Below are 20,426 nucleotides of genomic sequence, written 5' to 3'. Positions count from 1 at the left end.
GATCCAGATCCTTTCATCAGTATTTCCTTCACAACTGCCAGTAATAATATAATATCCAAATCAGTAATCATGTTAAAATGAACATTAACAAGTGACATAGAAAGACTTATTTTACCTCACTATTAATTTTAAAATTCTATCCCAGACTTAAGGATTAGAAGGAATATGGTTTGTTTTAAGAGGTTTTTGCCGTAGGGCATGTGTGTTCCCTAGAAAGACAGAGGGAAAGTGAGAAATCACTGGAGGTGGGATGGGCAACCCACAATCCCCTCTCCATTCTCCTCTTGGGATGTTGGGCTTGCATAAACACGGGCCAGGTGTTCAGATTCAAATCGCTGGGTCCAGGACTCAAACTGCGGTCAACTATGCAGGAGGCCCAGCAATGTAACCACTATGCCATCTGCTGGCCCCCAGAATGTGTCCTTATGGAGACTGAGTAAACTTTATATTCTTCAAAGGGAAAACTTGTTTTTTTTTTTTTTTTTAATTTGCCAGAGGGTTTGTGTGCTTGCTAGAGACAAGAGAGAAAGGAAGAAAACACCCCTCAATGGGGCGTGGTCATGCCAAAATCCATTTCTCTCCATCCTTTCAGGGTTTTGGGCATGTGCCCACACTTGCCTGGCATAATTTTCAAGTGGGAATCCAACCACACAGTAGGCCATGTGGATTCTAGCTTAACTACTAAGCCACAAGCTGGCCCAACACTTGTTCTAATATCATTGAGAAAAGTATAACTTTGTGTTTTTAAGAATGTCAGCTTTTTGAAATGTAGGCTAAGTATATAAAACTAAACTTTTTGTTAATAATCTATAATGAAATATATAGTTGTGTATAAAAAAATCTCAAAAATCTTTATATCTGAAAGCTATGCTTCTATTATAGGAGAGATACTTACGAAAAATTAAGCCTTTGTCTTCTAAAGATACATTCATCTATAGGTAATTCTAAGATGATTTATAACAATATATTGACATCTTCTACAGTTAATTTGTAATTGCCAAATGTCTGAGTAAGACAACATTTTAAACAATCTTTTAAACAGGTTACTTGGTATTGCATTTAGGCCCAATATCCATTTCTTCTATGACGTTTGTACATTTTTTCAAATATAGGAAAACACAGTTATTAAAATGGGTTCATTCAATTAAACCTATATTCTGTATAATACTCCTGTTATAGACTTAAGAATAAATGAGTAAGGTTACTTGCACAGAAAGTGAGGACTTCCCTTTCACATCAAATGTATACTTGTTTCACACTTAGAATGTGTGAAAACATTTTGGAAAATACTATTAAATGGTCTTGACTGTAACAGTTTATTGCATTTTTCTGCCTCTTTCCCATTTTAAGTACTCTAATTTAGAGTTTTAAGTTCTACTTTTCCTCTTATCTTCAAATAGACTCTTCAGCATATAAACTTGAATGGCTGACACTATCACCATGACCACTAAATTAACCATAGACCAGAAATTTACTCTATCAAAGTTGCTTTCCTGTATGTTTCGATCCCGAGCTTCAAATGCTCTAAGCAGAGTTTGGATATGACCACTTTTACTTAGTCTGGACTTGATGCTGTTGATGGATTCCTAGAGATAAATAAAATTACTTTATTATGAAAGAATGCTCAAAAATGTTAACTAAATTTAAAAATGTACATCATGTTAATTTTTTTTCCAGACAGATGGGTACATAATTCACTGATGAAGGGATACGTAGCACTTATGCTTCTGAAAGAGCCTCTGTAAGGTTATATAATAGTTCTGGCATATTTAAGTTATTATTTATAAATAGGTATTTAATAAAGAAACAAAGTTACTATGAACTAAGTATGAAGGTAATATGAAACTATTTTAGTTTGTTAATTCCAGGCATAGCCCCTGGAACTTTATACATATTATCTCTTTCTTAGCCCTAACAGCCTTAATAAAATGGTTTAAGTTTTTTTTTTGGAGAGGTTTTTTTTCGCTATAGGGCGCGTGCGCTCGCCAGACAAACAGAGAGAGAGACATAGAGACAGAAAGCAAGAAATCACCCCCCAGGGGGGATGGTCACGCCGCAATCCCTTCTCCTCCATTCTCCTCTCGGGATCTTGGGCACACACGCACACGCGCCCGGCGTGAGATTTAAGCCACCGGGTCCGAGACGCGAACCGTGGTCGACTACGTAGGAGTCCAGCGACATAGCCATTACGCTAACTGCTGGTTCCCATAAAATGGTTTAAGTTTTAAAAAAACTCAACTGATACTGACCTTTAGGAATTTAGCTATCATAATGCCCTGGATTTCTTATATTTTCTTCTTTGAATGTTAGTCTGGCCAATTTAGTACCTAGCAAAACATCCAGTGTTCTTACCTCACAAAATAGCAGTGAAATTAGAAAAACTCATTTTTAGATGTATGTATCATACAATCAAAACTATAATCTATTTATAATACAAAAATATTCCAATATAACATTCATAAAACAAGTTTAGATGTGTATTTTTTTTGGAGAGTTTCTTACTATAGGGCACGTGTGCTCGGCAGGAAGACAGAGACACACAGAAAGACAGAAAGTGAGAAATCACCCCCTAGGGAGGATGGCCACGCCACAATCCCTTCTCCATTTTCCTCTCGGGATCTTGGGCACACACACATGCATGAGCGTGGCATGAGTTTAAGCCACCGGATCCGGGATTCAAACTGTGATCGACTACATGGGAGTCCAGCAACATAGCCATTATGCCAACTGCTGGTCCCAGATGTGTATTTTAAGTTGTACATCTTCTGAATAAAACTACTTTTATAGTAGAATCCTGGTGAGATAAAGGATTTGAGGAAGGTAATGGGAATATAAGGTAAAATTAAATTGAGATTTGAAATGATGTCAAAATTTTTATGGCAAAATTAAGAATTAGAATAAGTAAGTACGTAGAATATTAGAAACACATTTTCCTGAATAATGCAGATAAAATGCTTAGTTCTGTACCTATCATAGGCCTCTGGATATTGATAATTATTTTACTCAAAGGTTATACTGACCAGGATGTCTTCTAGTTTCATATCCAGCATATCTGTGCCAGTAATATATTTCTTCCAATCTTCTTGTTCTTGTGCTTGTTCTCCCATATTATCCAGGATTAATTCAAAGAATATCACTTTCTCAGAAATGGTGCTGAATGTATTGTCAAAACAGAACATGTAATCACCAACTTCAGTCTCTACACTGTATTAAAAAAAAGTACATGTCTTTAGTTATCTGTACTTCTACTTCAGGTCAAAGGAAAAACAAAAAGAAAAGAGAAAAATTACATGGTTTATAATTGGACAGTTTACTAAAAGATTTCTTTACTATTAGAAATTTTGTAATTTCTCAAAAAAGAGGCAACCTGAAAATGCTGGGTTATCAGAAAAGTCATGATGTATTTTTGCATAGAAAAACACATCGTGACTTTTCCAACAAACCAATATATACACAACTCAATACCTGAAATTTAGATGTGTACATTTACTTAGTCAACTATGGTAAATGGTCTTGACTTAATTTTTGAAAAGGATAGGATCAAATCCCTTGACATGTGATAACTCCTAATAAACTTTAATAATTAAATGGTTACAAGTAATTTTATCATGACTTCAATTTATGTGAATTTAAATATGATTACCAACTTACCCTTTAATTGAGATTAATCTGTAAATTGAGTTGTTTTATTTTGAAAAGCAGTGATGGGGAACCAGCAGTTAGCGTAATGGCTATGTCGCTGGACTCCCACGTAGTCGACCGCGGTTCGTGTCCCGGACCCGGTGGCTTAAAACTCATGCTGGGCGCGTGTGCATGCCCAAGATCCCGAGAGGAGAATGGAGGAGAAGGGATTGCGGCGTGACCATCCCCCCTAGGGGGTGATTTCTCGCTTTCTGTCTCTATGTCTCTCTCTGTCTGTCTGGCGAGCGCACGCGCCCTACAGTGAAAATCTCTCCCAAAAAAAAAAAAAGCAGTGATGGATGATCCTAAATGCTTTCTTCTAGGTCTCTTGATGAAGTACATCTTTATAATACAGTTTACAAAGGTTAGGATGAGATCTGTCTGTGGCCAACACAGTGGGATTCCTCTCAGTGGGATTACCTTTACTGAATAAATTCACATCTAAAGTAAACATATGATCCTAATCTCATTACTTCACATTCAAGGTAAATGGCATGGGCAAATTTAATTTAGTGAGGTAGTTTTCTCATGACTTTTTGTAGACAGAAACTTTTTTTTAAGAGGTTTTTGCTATAGGGCACGTATGCTCGCCAGACAGACACCTCCCGGGGGGGATGGTCAAGCCGCAATCCTTTCTCCATTCTCCTCTCAGGATCTTGGGCACGCACACACACGCGCCCAGTGTGAGTTTAAGCCACCAGGTCCGGGACTCGAACCGCGGTTGACTACGTGAGAGTCCACCGAAATAGCCATTACACTAACTGCTGGTCCCAGAAACTTTTTTTTTTTTTTAGAGGTTTTTGCTATAGGGTGCATGCACTTGCCAGAGAGAGACAGAGAGATAGAAAACGAGAAATCACCCCCCACACCCTCCAGGGGGAATGGCCACCCTGCAATCCCTTCTCCATTCTCCTCTTGGGATCTTGGGCAAACGTACACACACGCCCAGTGTGACTTTAAGCCCCCAGGTCTGGGACTTGAACCACAGTTGACTACATGGGAGGTCCAGCGACATAGCTATTATGCCAGCTGCTGGTACCTGTAGACAGAAATTTTAACAAGCAAATTATTTCACAGACTAATGATATTTACAGCTGCTAGCCCCAACAAACAGTACTTCCTTGGATGGCAAAACTGGCTTATTACATTTTTATAATGTATCAGTGTAGTGCCCTGCTGTTATTATTTAGTTAATTATTTCACAAGATAGGTGATAACCCTTTAAGAAACTGTTCAGAAATCAACTAAATAGTGGGTCCTTGGAAAAGGCATGACACATTTTTGCATAGGAAAAAAGAAAAACATGTCATGACTTTTCTGATGACCCAATACTTGTAAAGATACTGAGTTCACAGCTACCTTGTGAGAACTACTGATTCTGGAAACATATGCATATCTGATCTTCTGTTCAATCATAGCAATTTTAAGTTATAGAGAAGCTTTTGCAGAAATTCTGTATACCTAATATGTACATTAAATGAATTAATCTTATCCCACAAATGAAAAGTCAGGTTTTTTTAGTCTAATTATACTTCTAATAAAGGTTTTGATATATCTTGCAATGCTCCCTATTTTCTCAGGTGAACTGATTTTTATGGGCTGCATTTTTAAACTGCTTATCATCCAATTTTCTTTTTCTTTTGTTTAATTTTATTCAAAAAAATTTTATGAATTATTTTATTTAACTATTTAGTTATTTTTAATTTGACCAGAGAGGGACAGAGCAAGGGGGGGGGGAGTGAGAAAGCAAGCTGCCAGGTCTGGGATTTGAACCACAATCAGCCATGTGGGAGTCCAGCTCTTTTAACCACCATGCCACGAGCCTGCCCCAATTTTATTTTTCAAGAGTAGTTTTCAGTTCACAGAAAAATAAAGAGAAAGATAAGAAGTGGTCTTCAAAAAGTTCCTGGAAAATGCATACTATGAAAAAAACAAAAAACAAAAACCACTATATGTAGATTTTAAAGATTTTGCATCAATATAAAAACTGCATACATGGGCCAGCAGGTGGTATGGTGGGTAAGATGCTAGACTCTCATATGGCCAACTATGGTTTGAGTCCTAGAACTGGTGGCTTGCTTTCTCACTCACTTTCCCTCCCTAACCCTTTCTTTCTCTGGTGAACACACGTGCCTTATAGGAAACTTAATAAATTAAATAAAAATAAATCTTAAAAAGCCTCATACTCGGGACCAGCAGTTAGCATAATGGCTATGTTGCTGGACTCCCACGCAGTTGACCACGGTTTGCGTTCTGGACCTGGTGGCTTAAAACTCACGCCGGGTGCGTGTGCGTGCGTGCCCAAGATCCCGAGAGGATACTGGAAGAGAAGGGGTTGTTGTGGCGTGGCCAACCCCCCTGTGGTGATTTCTTGCTTTCTGTCTGGCAAGTGCATGCACCCTGTAGCAAAAACTTCTAAAAACAAAAACAAAAACAAAACAAAACAAAAAAAGCCTCATACTTTAGTTTTATTTTTCCATTAATTTTTGAAGTCCCCTTTATAGCAATTTCCCATATATTCTCTATCCGCCACACATATAGCCTCCCCCATTATCAATGTTCTCCACAGAGGGGTGTAATTGTTATAGTTGATTTGTTACATTGATATATAATCATCCAAGGTCCACAGTTTACATTATGTTTCACTCTTAGTGTTGTATAATACATTCTGTGATGTGTGGGAAAGTATATTTTATCATTTACTTCATCAAATAAACTTAGAATCACATAGCTGACATAAAATTAAATATTTCACATCATTAAGTTAATAGGATTTAACAGAATTAGGTGGCCTCTTGATTATTTATCAGGAACAATAAAATCTTCTTTTGTACATATTTCCCTTTACTTTTATTTCAAGTAACTATGTAATGAGTGTCTCTTCTACATTCACTAGTATGGGTGCATATTATGTGTAATTCATGGCAGGAGTAACTATATTCACCATCTAATCTTCAATTTATGTTAAACTCTTCCTCTTATATAGTATTTCTAGAATAACTTTAGATATTTTAGTTAAATTTATACTTTTATCAATTGTAAAAATCAAGATGTTAATGCAAAAATATGATGAGGGGCCAGCAGGTTGCGTGGTGGTGAAGGCACTGGACTCCCACATGGCTGACTAGGCACATGGCTAACTAGGGTTCAAGTTCTGAACCTGGCAGCTTGCTTTCTCACTTTCTCTCTCTATTCGAATGAAAAAACAATAATAATAAATAAAATTAAATACTTCTTAAAAAAAAATAATGAAAGTTCCAGACTAATGACTGGCCCACTTACAGTAGTGCTGTTGTGAGAGGTGAGATGTAAGAAGAGAATATATGGCTTTTTGCTAAACTCTGAATTTAGAATTGTGGCAAGTATTTTTTTTTAATTTGGTTTCCAATGATGTGCTCTTTTACTTTTATCTAGTTACCTCAAAAGTGTAAGTAAGGTCTAAATAAAGAAAAAAATTTTACACACAGCATCAGGGGTATTATATTATTGTTTAAAAGAAGAAAAAAAACTATGGACAAAGATGATATAGCCAGCAGCTCAAGAAATTTTGAAGCACACACTTGGATAGTAGGTTTCAGTTAAAATGGAATGCCTCTACTACTCAGAAAGGTAGGTTTAAAATGCCATAATAGAGGGGTCAGCAGGTGGTATAATGGTTAAAGTGCTAGACTCTCACATGGCCAACTGTGGTTTGAGTCCCCGCCGCTTGAAACTCATGCCAGGTGCAAGTGCTTGCATGCTCAAAATCCCATGAGAATAGAGGAGAGGGGACTGCAGCATGGCTATCCCACCTGGGGATGATTTCTCACTTTCTGTCTCTCTGACAAGCATACATGCCCTGTAGATGTCTCTCAAAAAAGAAAAAAAAAAAAAAAAAAAGCCACAACAGATTGAATAAAATATGTAGGCAAAATACTCATGTACCCAACCAAAGGAAAAAAAAATTTAGACAGAATAAAAATGATAATGCCTAGACAAAAAGAAAAATGTTAATGGATGTTACTTCAGTTTGTATAATGACCCACTATAAAGACTGAAAATACTGGAATTATATATACTGATATTTAGTACTGAATATCCTAAACTCCCTTGCCCTGCAGACACACGGATACTTCAAAAAGTCTATGGAAAGTGAAATTAAAGTGCAAATTTATTTTGGTACCAAAAAAATTTTAAAATCTATGCGTAGGTTTTTCATAGTATACATTGTCCATGAACTTTCTGAAGATCCCACGTAGACCACCAGCAGTATTATTCCCAAAAGAACTCAGAGATTACTTACGTGTGAACTCCATCTGATTTTCTTTGTTCAAAAACTAATATTTTGCCTTCTGGAGAGGCAAGATGGAAATCGATATCTAATCCTGCTCCATCTAAAACCTACAGGAGAGCACAGAAGAGAAAAACATAAGTTCTAAAAATAAAATATTTATAGAACATAGATTATATGATGTAAAGATTTCATTTTCTCCCCTAAACCTTGAAGGGTGAAAAAGCACAAAAAATCATGTTAAGGCTAGAAAACTGCTGAAAAGATCATTAATTTCAATTTTATTAAGTTTTCCCCTTTTCTATTCCTGTCACTGTCACCTAAATTTATGCCTTACAGATATTAATGAAATAAATCTTTCTAAAACTATACCTTCACTGAGAAGCCCAGTAGAGTAGACAGAAACACAGGGCAGTTCAAATGCTGGGCCTTTTACTTAAGACAATTTAGGACGTTCTGTAACTTTTTTGAGTTTATTTCTTCAATAAAAGACTAATAGTTACTTCTCTCTTACCTTTTGAGAGAGTGAGTGATTTTTGCTATATGGCACATGTGCATGAGACAGCAAGAAATCATCTGGGGGAAATGTGTAGTGGCCATACCCTTGGGGGGGGGTGATTTCTTGCTTTGTCTCTTTCTCAGACAATGGCACACCTACCCTATACCAACCACACAAAACAAACAAACCAAAAACTCCAATTTGCTTCAAGGAGCTACAAAGGATAGCTGTGAATGCTTCTGGATTACTATCTACCTGACCATTCCTGTCTGTAAATTATCCTCTAATAAGCTCCTGCTAAGTGATACAAGGAGTTGCTTGTTTTTTTTCGTTTTTTGTTTTTATTTCTCTTAAAGTTACTCTTCAGTTTGGGGGGTCACTATACATTGACCCTGTCTTCTAACAACAGACAAAACCATTTTTTTTTTGCCTTTTTTTAAAATTTCAATTTATTTATTTGCATCCATTCATTGTACATCATTACAGCATACAAAATGAGATTTTCCATCCAGAGTACACTGTATATTGTCTCAATCAAGCACATCAACAAACATGTTATTGTCAGCAAATGATCTTCCATTTCTTGTTTTCTGTATGTTTTGCTCCCCCCCCATCCTTGATTCCCTATCTCTTACCCTCTGCCATCTCCCACTCTCCTCCCACACTGTCTCTGGTATCTATGTTTGCTTCCTATATCGTTTTTCCCCCACATTTTATTGAATCACTAAAGACCCTAATCAATCCAAATACCCTCATAGTAAACACAGGTGACACACACATTTCCATGAACACAAGTCTAACTTTACGCATCCTATAAAGTAGCACCTAGCTGGGGCTACATATCCTACTGCAGTCATTGAATAGATATATTTTTTTTTTCTGAAACTTTTTTTTGTAACTCAATTTACATTCCTTCCCTAAGCATCATCATAACACACAAAATGCGATCTCCCATCCGGTACACACTGCAGAGTGACTCAATCATGCACATTATAAAAAATTTTCCATTTCTAGTTCCTAGAATTACTTCCACCCCTGACCCTCTGTCCCTTCCTACCCTCATCTCACACCACCTCCAGTGTCCAATGAAGTTTTCATCCAAAATACATTGTCTGTTGGCTCAATCAAGTACATCAACATATGTGTTATCAACAAACAATTTTTCCATTTCTTTTTTTTTTTCCATCCAGAGTACACTGTATATTGTCTCTATCAAGCATATCAACAAACATGTTATTATTAGCAAGTGATCTTCCATTTCTTGTTTTCTGTATGTTTTGCTTTTTTCCCCCTATCCTTGGTTCCCTCTCTCTTACCCTCTGCCACCTCCTGTTCTCCTCCCACACTTTCTCTGTTATCTATGTTTGCTTTCTATACCATTTTCCCCCCACATTTTATTGAATCACCAAAGACCCTCATCAATCCAAATACCCTCCTAGCAAACACATGTGACACATTTCCATGAGCACAAGTCTAACTTTACGCATCCTATCAAGTAGCACCTAACTGGGGCTACATATCCTACTGCAGTCATTGAATAGATATATTTTGTTTTCCTGAAACTCTTTTTTGTAACTCAATTTACATTCCTTCTCTAGGCATCATCACAGCACACAAAATGCGATCTCCCATCCAGTACACACTGCATAGTGACTCAATCATGCACATTACAAAAAATATAAATTTCCACTTCTAGTTGCTAGAATTAATTCCACCCCTCTTTCTGACCCTCTGTCCCTTCCCACCCTCCTCTCACACCACCTCTAGTGTCCAAAATTGTCCTCCATTCCCTTCCCACCCACATTGCATTGATCACACAATTTCCTACATAACCTGACTACTTTCAAAGGTGAGTTCCCTCGTTACTACTAAGAAAACCAGTTTTAACTTAAATCAAAGAACCGCCAAGGAACTTTGCTTAAAGCCCGGAAACAGGTTAGGATTCTGTTCAAATGGTAGGTGCATGAACCTATCAGTCTCATATACTTTTATCTTCTGTTCTGGTTCAATTTTCCTGATTAAATTCTGGGATATAGTATTCAACTCCAGACTTGTCCCTATGATTAAGTTAGCTACTTTCTCAGTTTTTGGACTCTTATTTCCATGTATCTGCGTTTAGTTTTCCTGATACAGCACATCCTTGAGAACTTCTTGGAGGTCTGGTCTGGTGCTGGTAAATTCTTTCAGGTTTTGTTTATCTGAGAATGTTCTTGTCTTTTCTTCCCACCTGAAAGATAATCTTGCCGGATACAGTATTCTTGGCTGAAACTGCTTCTCTCTTAACACTTGGAATATATTTTCCCATTCTCTCCTCGCTTTTATTGTTTCTGATGAGAGATCTGCTGTTAGCCTGATGGGATGTCCTTTGTAGGTAACTTGATGTTTTTCTCTTGCTAATCTTAGTATCTTGTCTTTGTCTGCAGTTTTGGTCAACCTGGCTATAATGTGTCTTGGAGAAGATCTTCTAGGGTTGATTCTATTTGGGGTCCGTTGTATTTCCTGGGACTGGATCTTTGAATGCCTCTCTAGGTTTGGAAAGTTTTCTTGCAGGATTTCATGGAATAGATTATCAATGCCCTTATGGGTTTCCTCACCTTCTGGAATGCCAATTATCCGGATATTTGGATGTTTGATGGTATCCAGTACTTCTCGCATATTATTCTCAAATTTTTGTACCATTTTCTCAGTCTTCGTGGTGGATTTTTCTAGGCCAGCCATTTTCTCTTCTGCATCTGAGATTCTATTTTCTGAATGATCTAGTCTGCTTTTAATACTTTCAAGGGAGATTTTGACTTCTTGTATTATAGACTTCATCTCTAGCAGTTCCGTTTGAGTCTTTTGTAAAGTGTGTAATTCCTCTTTTAGACAGATCTTGCAAGAATTTCCTCATCTCCTGGAACTCGTCAGCTTCTTTCTCCTTTCTCTTTAGCAGTTCATTATCTCCCTTCTCTTCCATCTCTGTTAGCTTTGACATTATGAATGCTCTAAATTCCTTATCAGACATTTCTATGATTTTCACTGAACTGCTTGTGGGTAAAGAAGAGTTACTCTTTTCCCTTGGGGAGAGGTATTTTCTTGTTTTCCCATATTTCTTGTGATCCGGCGGTGATTTCTTGTCATCTGATGAATGTTGTGTTTTCTTTCAAATTCTGGAGGTTCAGCCTTAATGTTAAGGAGCAAGCAGACAGAGGTGATCCAGAATCTCTTTGCTGTTCTATTGTGCTTGCGCTAGCTCTTTTGTTGGAGGCTGAATTATTAGTAGAAAGTCTTCATTCCCTTAAAAATCTAGTTCACAGTAGCCATGTGGAACCTTCTTCTCCGTGTTGCTTTATAGTATATTAATTTTACTCAGAGTTTCATGCCTGTGCATTCATCCTGGTCTCTTCCTTCAGCAGCTGACGCCAGGCAATAAGCTCAAGCTCTTCACGTGGCCTCCAGGCACTGCCGCAGACAAAACCAATATTATAGTTGGAGATTTCAACATCCTCTCTCAGTAACTGGCAGGTCCAGAAGGCTAGCAATCAATAAGGACATAGTTGAACTGAATAGCACTATCAACTAATTCTAAGTAATTGACTTTTGAGAAACACTTGATCCAACAATAGAACACATGTTCTTCTCAAGTTCACATATAACACTGACTAACACAGACCACATCATAAGCCATAAATTGCACTTTAACTTATGCTTTCAAAAGACAATGGAATTAAGCTAGAAACTATTCCAGAAAAATAGCTGGAAAAAATTCACAAAATGTCTAGAGATAAGACATTTATAAATAACTCAAGGGATTTAAATAATTTTTTAAATATTTGACTAAATGGAAATACAACTTAAAATCTGTGGGATGAAGGGACCAGCAGATGGAGTAATGGTTACGTTGCTGGACTCCCACGTAGTTGACAGCCGTTCCAGTCCTGGTCCTGGTGGCGTAAACTCACATCAGGCATGTGTCTGTGTGTGCCCAAGATACTAAGAGCAGAATGGAGAAGGGACTGCAGTGTGGACATCCCCCCCCCAAGGGGGGGTGATTTCTCACTTTCTGCCTCTCTCTGATATCAAAAGAATACCTCTCTTCCCCCCTCCCAAAAAAGAGAAAAATTTGTGGGATGGAGAAAAATCAGTGCTTATAGGTAAATTTATAGTAATATTTGTAGTATATTAGAAGAGAAGAAAGATTTAAAATCAATCATCTAAGCATCCACTTTAGGAAACAAAAACAGTATAAGCCTAAAGCAAGCAGAAGGAAAAAAATCATACCAAAAAATCAATAAAACTGAAACCAGAGTTAACTGTGGTGGTTAAGGTGGCTGGATCCCATCTGGCCAACTGTGTGGTTTGAGTTCTGGATCTGGCGACACGTAAAAACACACCAAGCATGTGTGCCTAAAATCCTGAAAGGAGAAATGGAGAAGGGATTGTGGCCTGACCATCCTTCATGTGGAGTATTTTTTTACTTTCTTCGTCTCTCTCTGGCAGGCACATGCATCCTATAGAGGCAAAATTTAAAAAAAAAAAAATTAGAAATATCAGGGTATCAATAGAGAAAAATAATTAAAACTAAAAGTGCTTCTTTATAACAGTCAATAAAGTTGAAAAACATTTAGCCAGGCAAGCCAAGGAAAAAAAGAAAAAAGATACAAATTACTAATATTGACAATGACAGTTCACAAAGGATCCTATGAACATTGAAATAATAATAATGAAGTATTATTAACAAATATTTGCCCATTTCACATTAAGTGAAATAGAACACTCCCTTGAAAGATACAAACTACCAAAAGTGATATAAATAGAAACATAATCTGCATAGACTTACATCTATTAAAGAATCTGAACCAATAATTAATAACCACCCAAAAGCAAAGAACTAGGCCCAGAAGTTTCGGTGGTTGTGACCCCTACCAAAGATTTATGGATAAAATTATACCAATTTTCTAGAATCTCTTCCAGAAAAATAAAAGCTGAGGGAACGAACCTTAACTCATTTCATGAGGCCAATATGACTCTTATATCAAAACCCAGTAAGATATTTTGAGAAAAAACTTGCAGTTCAATAGCTCATAAACATGTGAGGGGTGTTCAAAAAAATTTGTGGAAATGCATAGTATGAAAAACCACACATGTATTTCAACATTTTTTGGCACTAAAATTCATATTTCAACTCATTTCTTCCATGAACTTTTTTTTAACATTTATTTATTATCATTATTTTTCATTTTGACCAAAGAGAGAGAGAGAGAGTGAGAGAGGAGTGAGAAAGCAAGCTGCCACACCTGGGACTTGAATTGTGGTTGGACATGTGGGAGTTCGGTGCCTTTAACCACCACGCCACCTGCTGGCCCCTCTTCTATTAACTTTTTTTTTTTTGGAGAGGTTTTCGCTATAGGGCATGTTTGCTTGACAGACAGACAGAGACAGACAGAGAGACAGAAAGCGAGAAATCACCCCCCAGAGGGGATGGTCATGCCGCAATCCCTTCTCCTCCATTCTCCTCTCGGGATCTTGGGCACACATGCACAAGCACCCAGCGTGAGTTTTAAGCCACTGGGTCCGGGACGCGACCCGCGGTCGACTACGTGGAAGTCCAGCGACATAGCCATTACGCTAACTGCTGGTTCCCTTCCATTAACTTTTTTTTGGCATTTAACACAGCAACATTTTTATTATTGCTTTTGAGGGTTTCCCTAGAGTAAGTGTCATTTCTCTTGCATGGCTGTTTGAGTTTGGCATCTTAGAAAGTTGAAGTTAGAAATGCTTTCTTCGAAGATGACAAATGCCCAGTATCATTGAAGGTGAAGGAATACAGGCTTCAGGGGACAGGGTCCTTTGCCTTTGTGCATCATCTTTCATTAGCAGTTGCATTTTGATAGTACTTCTTACTCCAGTTTCTGGAGATCCTTTAGAAATTATTGTGGCCCCATCAGGAAAATCAACCCCCCTACCACCACCCTTCAGGAACCTGAGCAAGAAGACAATTCTATTGGACTAAGGGTAGTTGCAGAGGGCTGGAAGCTGATAAAACTAGTTGGGAGTGGCTCTGTCTTAAAAGCACAGGGAGAGGAGCATATATTGGATCCCTCCATTCTGCAAACTTAGTAGACCCAGGAAATAGGCACCCACTGTGGAGAATTGCATGCCTGGTCAAAGGCTTCTTGCAATTTCTTAAGGGTTTCATCAACACCATTATTGACCAGGGACAGGTCAAAGTAATGAGCATACTGGGTACGGATGGCGTCAGAGTCCTTCTGCAACTATTGCAGGGCTTCTGTCTGAGCACCCTGGTCAGTAGGTGCGATGAACACAATGAAAGGTGAAAGTTCTGCTGTCCGAACAATCTTCAGGGTCTGGGGCTCGATGTCAAGGATGGCAATCTTGTCCGGCTTATGAATCTGGTGCACTGTTTCAAATTTGGTGCCAAACATGTTGCCCTGGTAGCTTCCAAACTCCAAGAACTCATTGGCAGAGATGTTTCGTGTCATCTCGTCTATTGAGATGAAGTGGTACTTCTTCCCATCTTCCTCACTCTTCCTTGATGGTCGTGTTGTATATGGGGCAGGGTACACAAACTTCTCTGGATTCTGGCTGAGCAGGGCATTCTTGATGTGGCTGCGACCCACCCCACTGGCTCCGATCAGCACCAGGGTCTTCCTTTTGAATGCAGGGAGCTGGACAACTTCCTCATAGGAAATGACATCCAACTGGTCAAAAATCGAGCTGTGCTTGGCCAGGTACTTGTCTTTGTACTTCTTCTTTCTGAAGGGACTGCAGCTTGGGGCTTCACTTGGAGCAGACTGAACCACACTTGCCACTTGTCACTCCTGCAGTTCGGGGGAGGGGATCAGTCCTGCTGACTCCTTGGAGGAGCCTTCCACCAGTCCCTGCCACCAGTTGCTGTCATCCTTGTTGATGATCTGAATAAGGTCCCCAGTAGCGAACTTCAGCCCTGCCTCCTTACAAGGGATCAGGCTGTCCTTTTGGGGATCATAGTCAAATTGCACTCTCATGAACATCAGTAGTGCAGGAAGACAGCTTTGCTGGTTGGGAATTACTTTTATTGAGATCATTCCTTTTGTTTCTTTCATTGCCTTCTGCAGCTGATCTACGGAGTGATTAGTCACATTTGTGCGATTGATTTCTAGGATCTCATCCCCCCACTGAAGGGACCATCTATGGATCATGCCACCATGAGGAATTCTGGCCACTGTACAGGACTGTTTTTCATTCAGCTTCAGAGTGATTCCCATGGGCTCCTCCTCTGTGACCTTCTCAAATTGTATGAGGCGCACTTTTCGCAGCTCCTGTCCTTTGCATTGGGCAGGACTACCTGGGGCAGCAGACCCATTGGTGTACATGTCTTCGGTCACAGCATTCAGCTGGTGTGACACAGTCTCCGGCCGGCTGCACTTCTGCAGCAAATGCTCCAGGTACAGGTCAGAGAGCACCCTGCGCATGCTGCTCCCACCCTCGCCCTCGCTTGCCTTGAGCGTCATTTCGCAGGAACCGGGATACAGGGACACCAGACCAGGCAGAGCTGAGGGTGTGAGGTCCTGGGGCCTGTGGGGCGACAGAGGCAGAGGGGAAGCGGCACTGCTGGGTCAGTCACCCCCCCCCTGCCCCCCTTCCATTAACTTTTGAAGTCCTCTCAGAGGTGCAAAAGTCTTCAACAAAATGTTAACAAGTATAATTCAATGATGTAAAAAAGAATTGTAACCAAAGAGTGAATTTATTCCAAGTATATAAGGCTGGCTCAAAATTTAGAAACCAATCAGTACAGTCCAAACATCAAACACAACAGTAAGGGGAAAATCAAAAGATCACACTAGTGGATACAGAAAAAATACAAAAATTCCAACACTGGGCCGACCTCTGAAGCATATTTTAACCACTGTAGAAATAGCCAGATCCCCTATGGCTGACTGCAGTTTTAATCCCAGTCCCAGAGGTGGCTTGAAAAACATGCCTAGCTGGGGACCAGCAGTTAGCGTAATGGCTATGTCGCTGGACTGCCACATAGTTGACCACGGTTAAACTCATGCCGGGCGCGTGTGTGTGCGTGCCCAAGATCCCAAGAGGAGAATGGAGGAGAAGGGATTGCGGCGTGGCCAGTCCCCCTGGGGGGTGATTTCTTGCTTTCTGTCTCTGTCTGGCAAGCACATGCGCCCTAAAGCAAAAACCTCTCCATAAAAAAGAAAAAAAAATGCCTAGCACATATGATCTTGCCCAAAATCCTGTGAAGATATAGAAACAGGGAACCAGCAGTTAGCATAATGGCTATGTCTCTGGATTCCCACGTAGTTGACCGCGGGTCGTGTCCTGGAACCGGTGGGTTAGAACTCATGCCGGGCGCGTGTGCATGCGTGCCCAAGATCCCGAGAGGAGAATGGAGGAGAAGGGATTGCGGCATGACCATCCCCTCTGGGGGCTGATTTCTCGCTTTCTGTCTCTCTGTCTTTCTCTGTCTGGCGAACGCACGCGCCCTATAGCGAAAACCTCTTAAAAAAAAAAAAAAGATATAGAAACAGAGGAAAAAGGATTGTGGCATGACTCGGCTTTATTGGAAGATTATCCCATCTTGTATGCACATGCCCTTTGGCATACACACACAAATATCCAACACTGATTTATGTAATATGGGCTAGCAGATGATGGCTAAGGCAGATGGATCCAACATGGACTAGTGTGTGGTTTGAGTCCTGAATCCTGAGGTTTAAAAAATATGCCAGGCATGTGTGTTTACCTAAAATCCTGAAAGAAATGATGTGGAGGGATTGTAGGTGACTATCTTCCATGGGGAGTATTTTCTCATTTTCCCTGACTGTCTCAGTCTCTGGCAAACACACATGTCCTGTAGCCAATTAATAGTAAAAAAAAAAAAAAAAAAAAAAAAAAAAAAAAAAAGATTAAACTAGGAAAAGAGAAGAACTTCTTCAATTCTATAAAATACCTCTATAGAAATCCAGGGGTATTGGCCATACTGCAATCCCTCTCCCTCCTCCAGTTTCCTTTTGGGATTTTGGGTACACACACACAAGTGTCCAGTGTGATTCTCAAGCCACTGATTTTGGGACTCAAAACACACAGTAGGCAACATGGGAACCAGTGCCCAACCTCCATACCACCTACTGACTCCAAATCAAAGTTTTAAAGAAAATGTAACCTAGGCCATTTCATTAAATCCCTAGTTGGTTTTCTTGCCTCTATTTTTGCTATTCTTCATTAAATAAATATTTTTTCTTTATTCACAATAGAATATGTGTGTGTGCATGAGAGAGAGAGATAGATAAAGAGCGAATGAGAGAAACACCTTCCACAGGGATACCATTCTTCTAGTCCTCCAGCCCTGTGGACCTTGGGTACTGGCTTGTTTCAGGCCAACCAGTCCAGGAACAAGAATTGCAGTTGCAATGTGAGATAAGGTTTCTTGTGAACAATAATGTACCATGGGGCTGGTCCCTAATTTTGCTCCTCTGATACCCATTTTCCACACTGCACCCAGTGATCTGCTTAAATCGTGAAGGGCATCATACAAAAAAGGAAAAGAGCTACTAGTACAGCACTCAAGGCTATGATTCATAATCCAGAATCCAGCTTCCTGACTTCTCCAATTCCTTTTTCAGCTACTCCCATCCTAGACTTTACAATCTTAGACTTTACAGTCTTAAAGTCTAATAAAAACTCAGTATTTGTGGTGTCCACCACATACTGCTCATCACTATGCATTTTTGGAACTGAGTGTCTATTCACTTTTTTTTTCGTTCCTGAAATACCCCCCTAGTCCTTTGCATTTCTGTCTCACTTAAGCATCTTTCTAAATAGTTTAATTTTATTTTCTCCAGGAATGCTCTTTTGAGAACCAGAGAAGTAGCCCTCCTCTAAGAACACTTAGTCATATTTATTTGATACCTGTTTATGAGCCAGTAACCTTTAAATATTAAGCTCCTTGAGAACAGGGATTCTTTCTCTTTTCATGTGTCCCCCCAACACCACCCCCAATTTCTGCCCATATATTAACTCTTTGATGAGTATTGAACTTTTTTTTTTTTTTTTGAGAGGTTTTCACTATAGGGCACGTGCGCTTGCCAGACAGAGACAGAAAGACAGAAAGCGAGAAATCACCCCCCAGGGGGGATGGCCACACCACAATCCCTTCTCCTCCATTCTCCTCTCGGGATCTTGGGCACGCACACACACGCGCCCAGCGTGAGTTTTAAGCCACCAGGTCTGGGATGCGAAACACAATCGACTACGTGGGAGTCCAGCGACATAGCCATTACACTAACTGCTGGTTCCAAGTATTGAACTTTTGAACTCTACTGGAAATCAAGAAATGTTGAGCTCTAGACTCAGTTTTGCTTACTATGTGACTTTAGATACTTTATTCTGAAATACATGGATTTGTAAATAATCTAATCCTAAAGTTCCCTTGGATAAAAATTCTATTATTTACTCTCTATGTGACAGTACCTGGTATCTAAAAAGTCTCTACATCAACTTAAAAAATTTAATATTTGATTTTAAATTAACTTAAAAAAAAAAACCTGAAAGATGAAACACATCAATGCAGTGTTCTTGCAGTGCTACCTGAAAACATCTAAATGAACTATGTGGAACTAACAAGATCTTTTCTAAGAAATTACTCCCTACTAGAATGACTACATATATTAAGACAATTATGTATAATTGAGTACTAAGCAGATACTAAAAAAGAAAACAATGAACATGGGGGAAATGTTTACACTACTCAATGAAAGAAATACTATAAAAATTTTAACATACGATTTGACCTTATTTAATGTGAAAATAATGGATATGTAACTGGAACAGAAATGTACCGTTAAATACAGCGATAGCCCCTTCCAACATGTTTCAAAATTGGGCTAAAGACAATGATAAGGTCATAATTCAAAAATCCTTCATTGAAGCAAAGGCAGTGATGAGTTACAATCTCGGAATTGAATGAAAGTGGGGGTGATTCAAACAAGTGTCATCACCTCGTCCAATAACGAAGGAGAACGTGTATCAGTTTTCTCCTGGGTTGCGAAATTCTCAGCATGGAGCATGTTCTGACTCGAAAAAGCGATGGGCGAACTATGAAACCGAAAGACAAGCCAGCGACCTCGCCAGCTCTGGCCTCTTTCCGAGCAGAGGAAAGGGGAGAGAACAGGCAGTTGTCTCTCCAGGTCCCGCCCAGCGCCTGGGTCCCCGGACCCAGCGGGAGCCTTGCCGCCTCGCGCGCCTGCGCGGAGCTGGCCGGCTGCCCCGGGGCCCCCGCGGTCCTCAAGAAGTTTCTAAGCGGTGAGAGGCGACGGCGTGGGGCGGCCGGGCCCCCCCTCCGCACTCACCTGGTACTCGATCTCCAATGAGGCTTTCGCGGGCATGGGCTGGTAGAAGCACTCCTTCTGGCCTGCCGGGAGAGTGAAGGTGAAGTCGCTGTCTAAGGAGGGCGTGAAGCCCGCCGCCCCCAGCAACAGCACCGGGGGCAGAGCGGCCAGCAGGAGCGCGGAGAAGGGCCAGCAGATCCCGCGGCCCATCCCTGCCTGGGCGCGCTCGGGCCGGGACGTGTGCTTGCTCTCCCTGGACTCCTCGTGTTTGGCAGGGAAACCTGGAGTCCGAAAAAACCCCGGGTGGCGGCCAATCCCGCCTCCAAGGTGGCAGCGCAGACCTCGACCCGACCAGGACGGAGGGCGGGGCCGACTGTCGGTTCCGCACCCTCCTCAGGCTCGGCCCCTCAGGCCGGCGAGAGCGCCGCCCGCCTGGCTCCCCGCGGGTTCCCCCGGCTCTCCGCACACCGACGGGCGTCCGGGTGGCCCTTGTGGGAAATGTAGTCCGGGCGAGCTCAGCCAGGAGGCGCCGCCTCGCTCTCCGACTGCCGTCCCGGCACGCCCCGCGCCCCCGGCGTCGCCTCACGTACGGCCTGCGCGGGGCGGGGCTGCGGTAGGGGGGCGCGTGCAAACGGCACCCCGGGGCGCACGA

General features: G+C 40.6%; 1 protein-coding gene and 1 pseudogene across 1 annotated transcript; both read right to left on the bottom strand.

Moving 5' to 3' along the window:
* Positions 1-595: 595 nt before the first annotated feature.
* On the bottom strand, positions 596-20,277 carry TMED5 (transmembrane p24 trafficking protein 5). Its single transcript, XM_006140142.3, has 4 exons — positions 19,796-20,277; positions 7,964-8,061; positions 3,021-3,204; positions 596-1,586 (listed from the first exon to the last, which is right to left on the bottom strand). The coding sequence occupies exons 1-4, from the start codon at positions 19,982-19,984 to the stop codon at positions 1,368-1,370; spliced, it is 690 nt and encodes a 229-aa protein (XP_006140204.1). The 5' UTR covers positions 19,985-20,277; the 3' UTR covers positions 596-1,367.
* On the bottom strand, positions 14,089-19,926 carry LOC102485358 (55 kDa erythrocyte membrane protein pseudogene; annotated as a pseudogene).
* Positions 20,278-20,426: the final 149 nt, after the last annotated feature.

The sequence above is a fragment of the Tupaia chinensis genome, unplaced genomic scaffold (assembly GCF_000334495.1).
Source record: "Tupaia chinensis unplaced genomic scaffold, TupChi_1.0 Scaffold000023_1, whole genome shotgun sequence".
In the NCBI taxonomy this organism is placed as follows: domain Eukaryota; kingdom Metazoa; phylum Chordata; class Mammalia; order Scandentia; family Tupaiidae; genus Tupaia; species Tupaia belangeri.
This window is presented reverse-complemented; position numbering and strand designations above follow the sequence as displayed.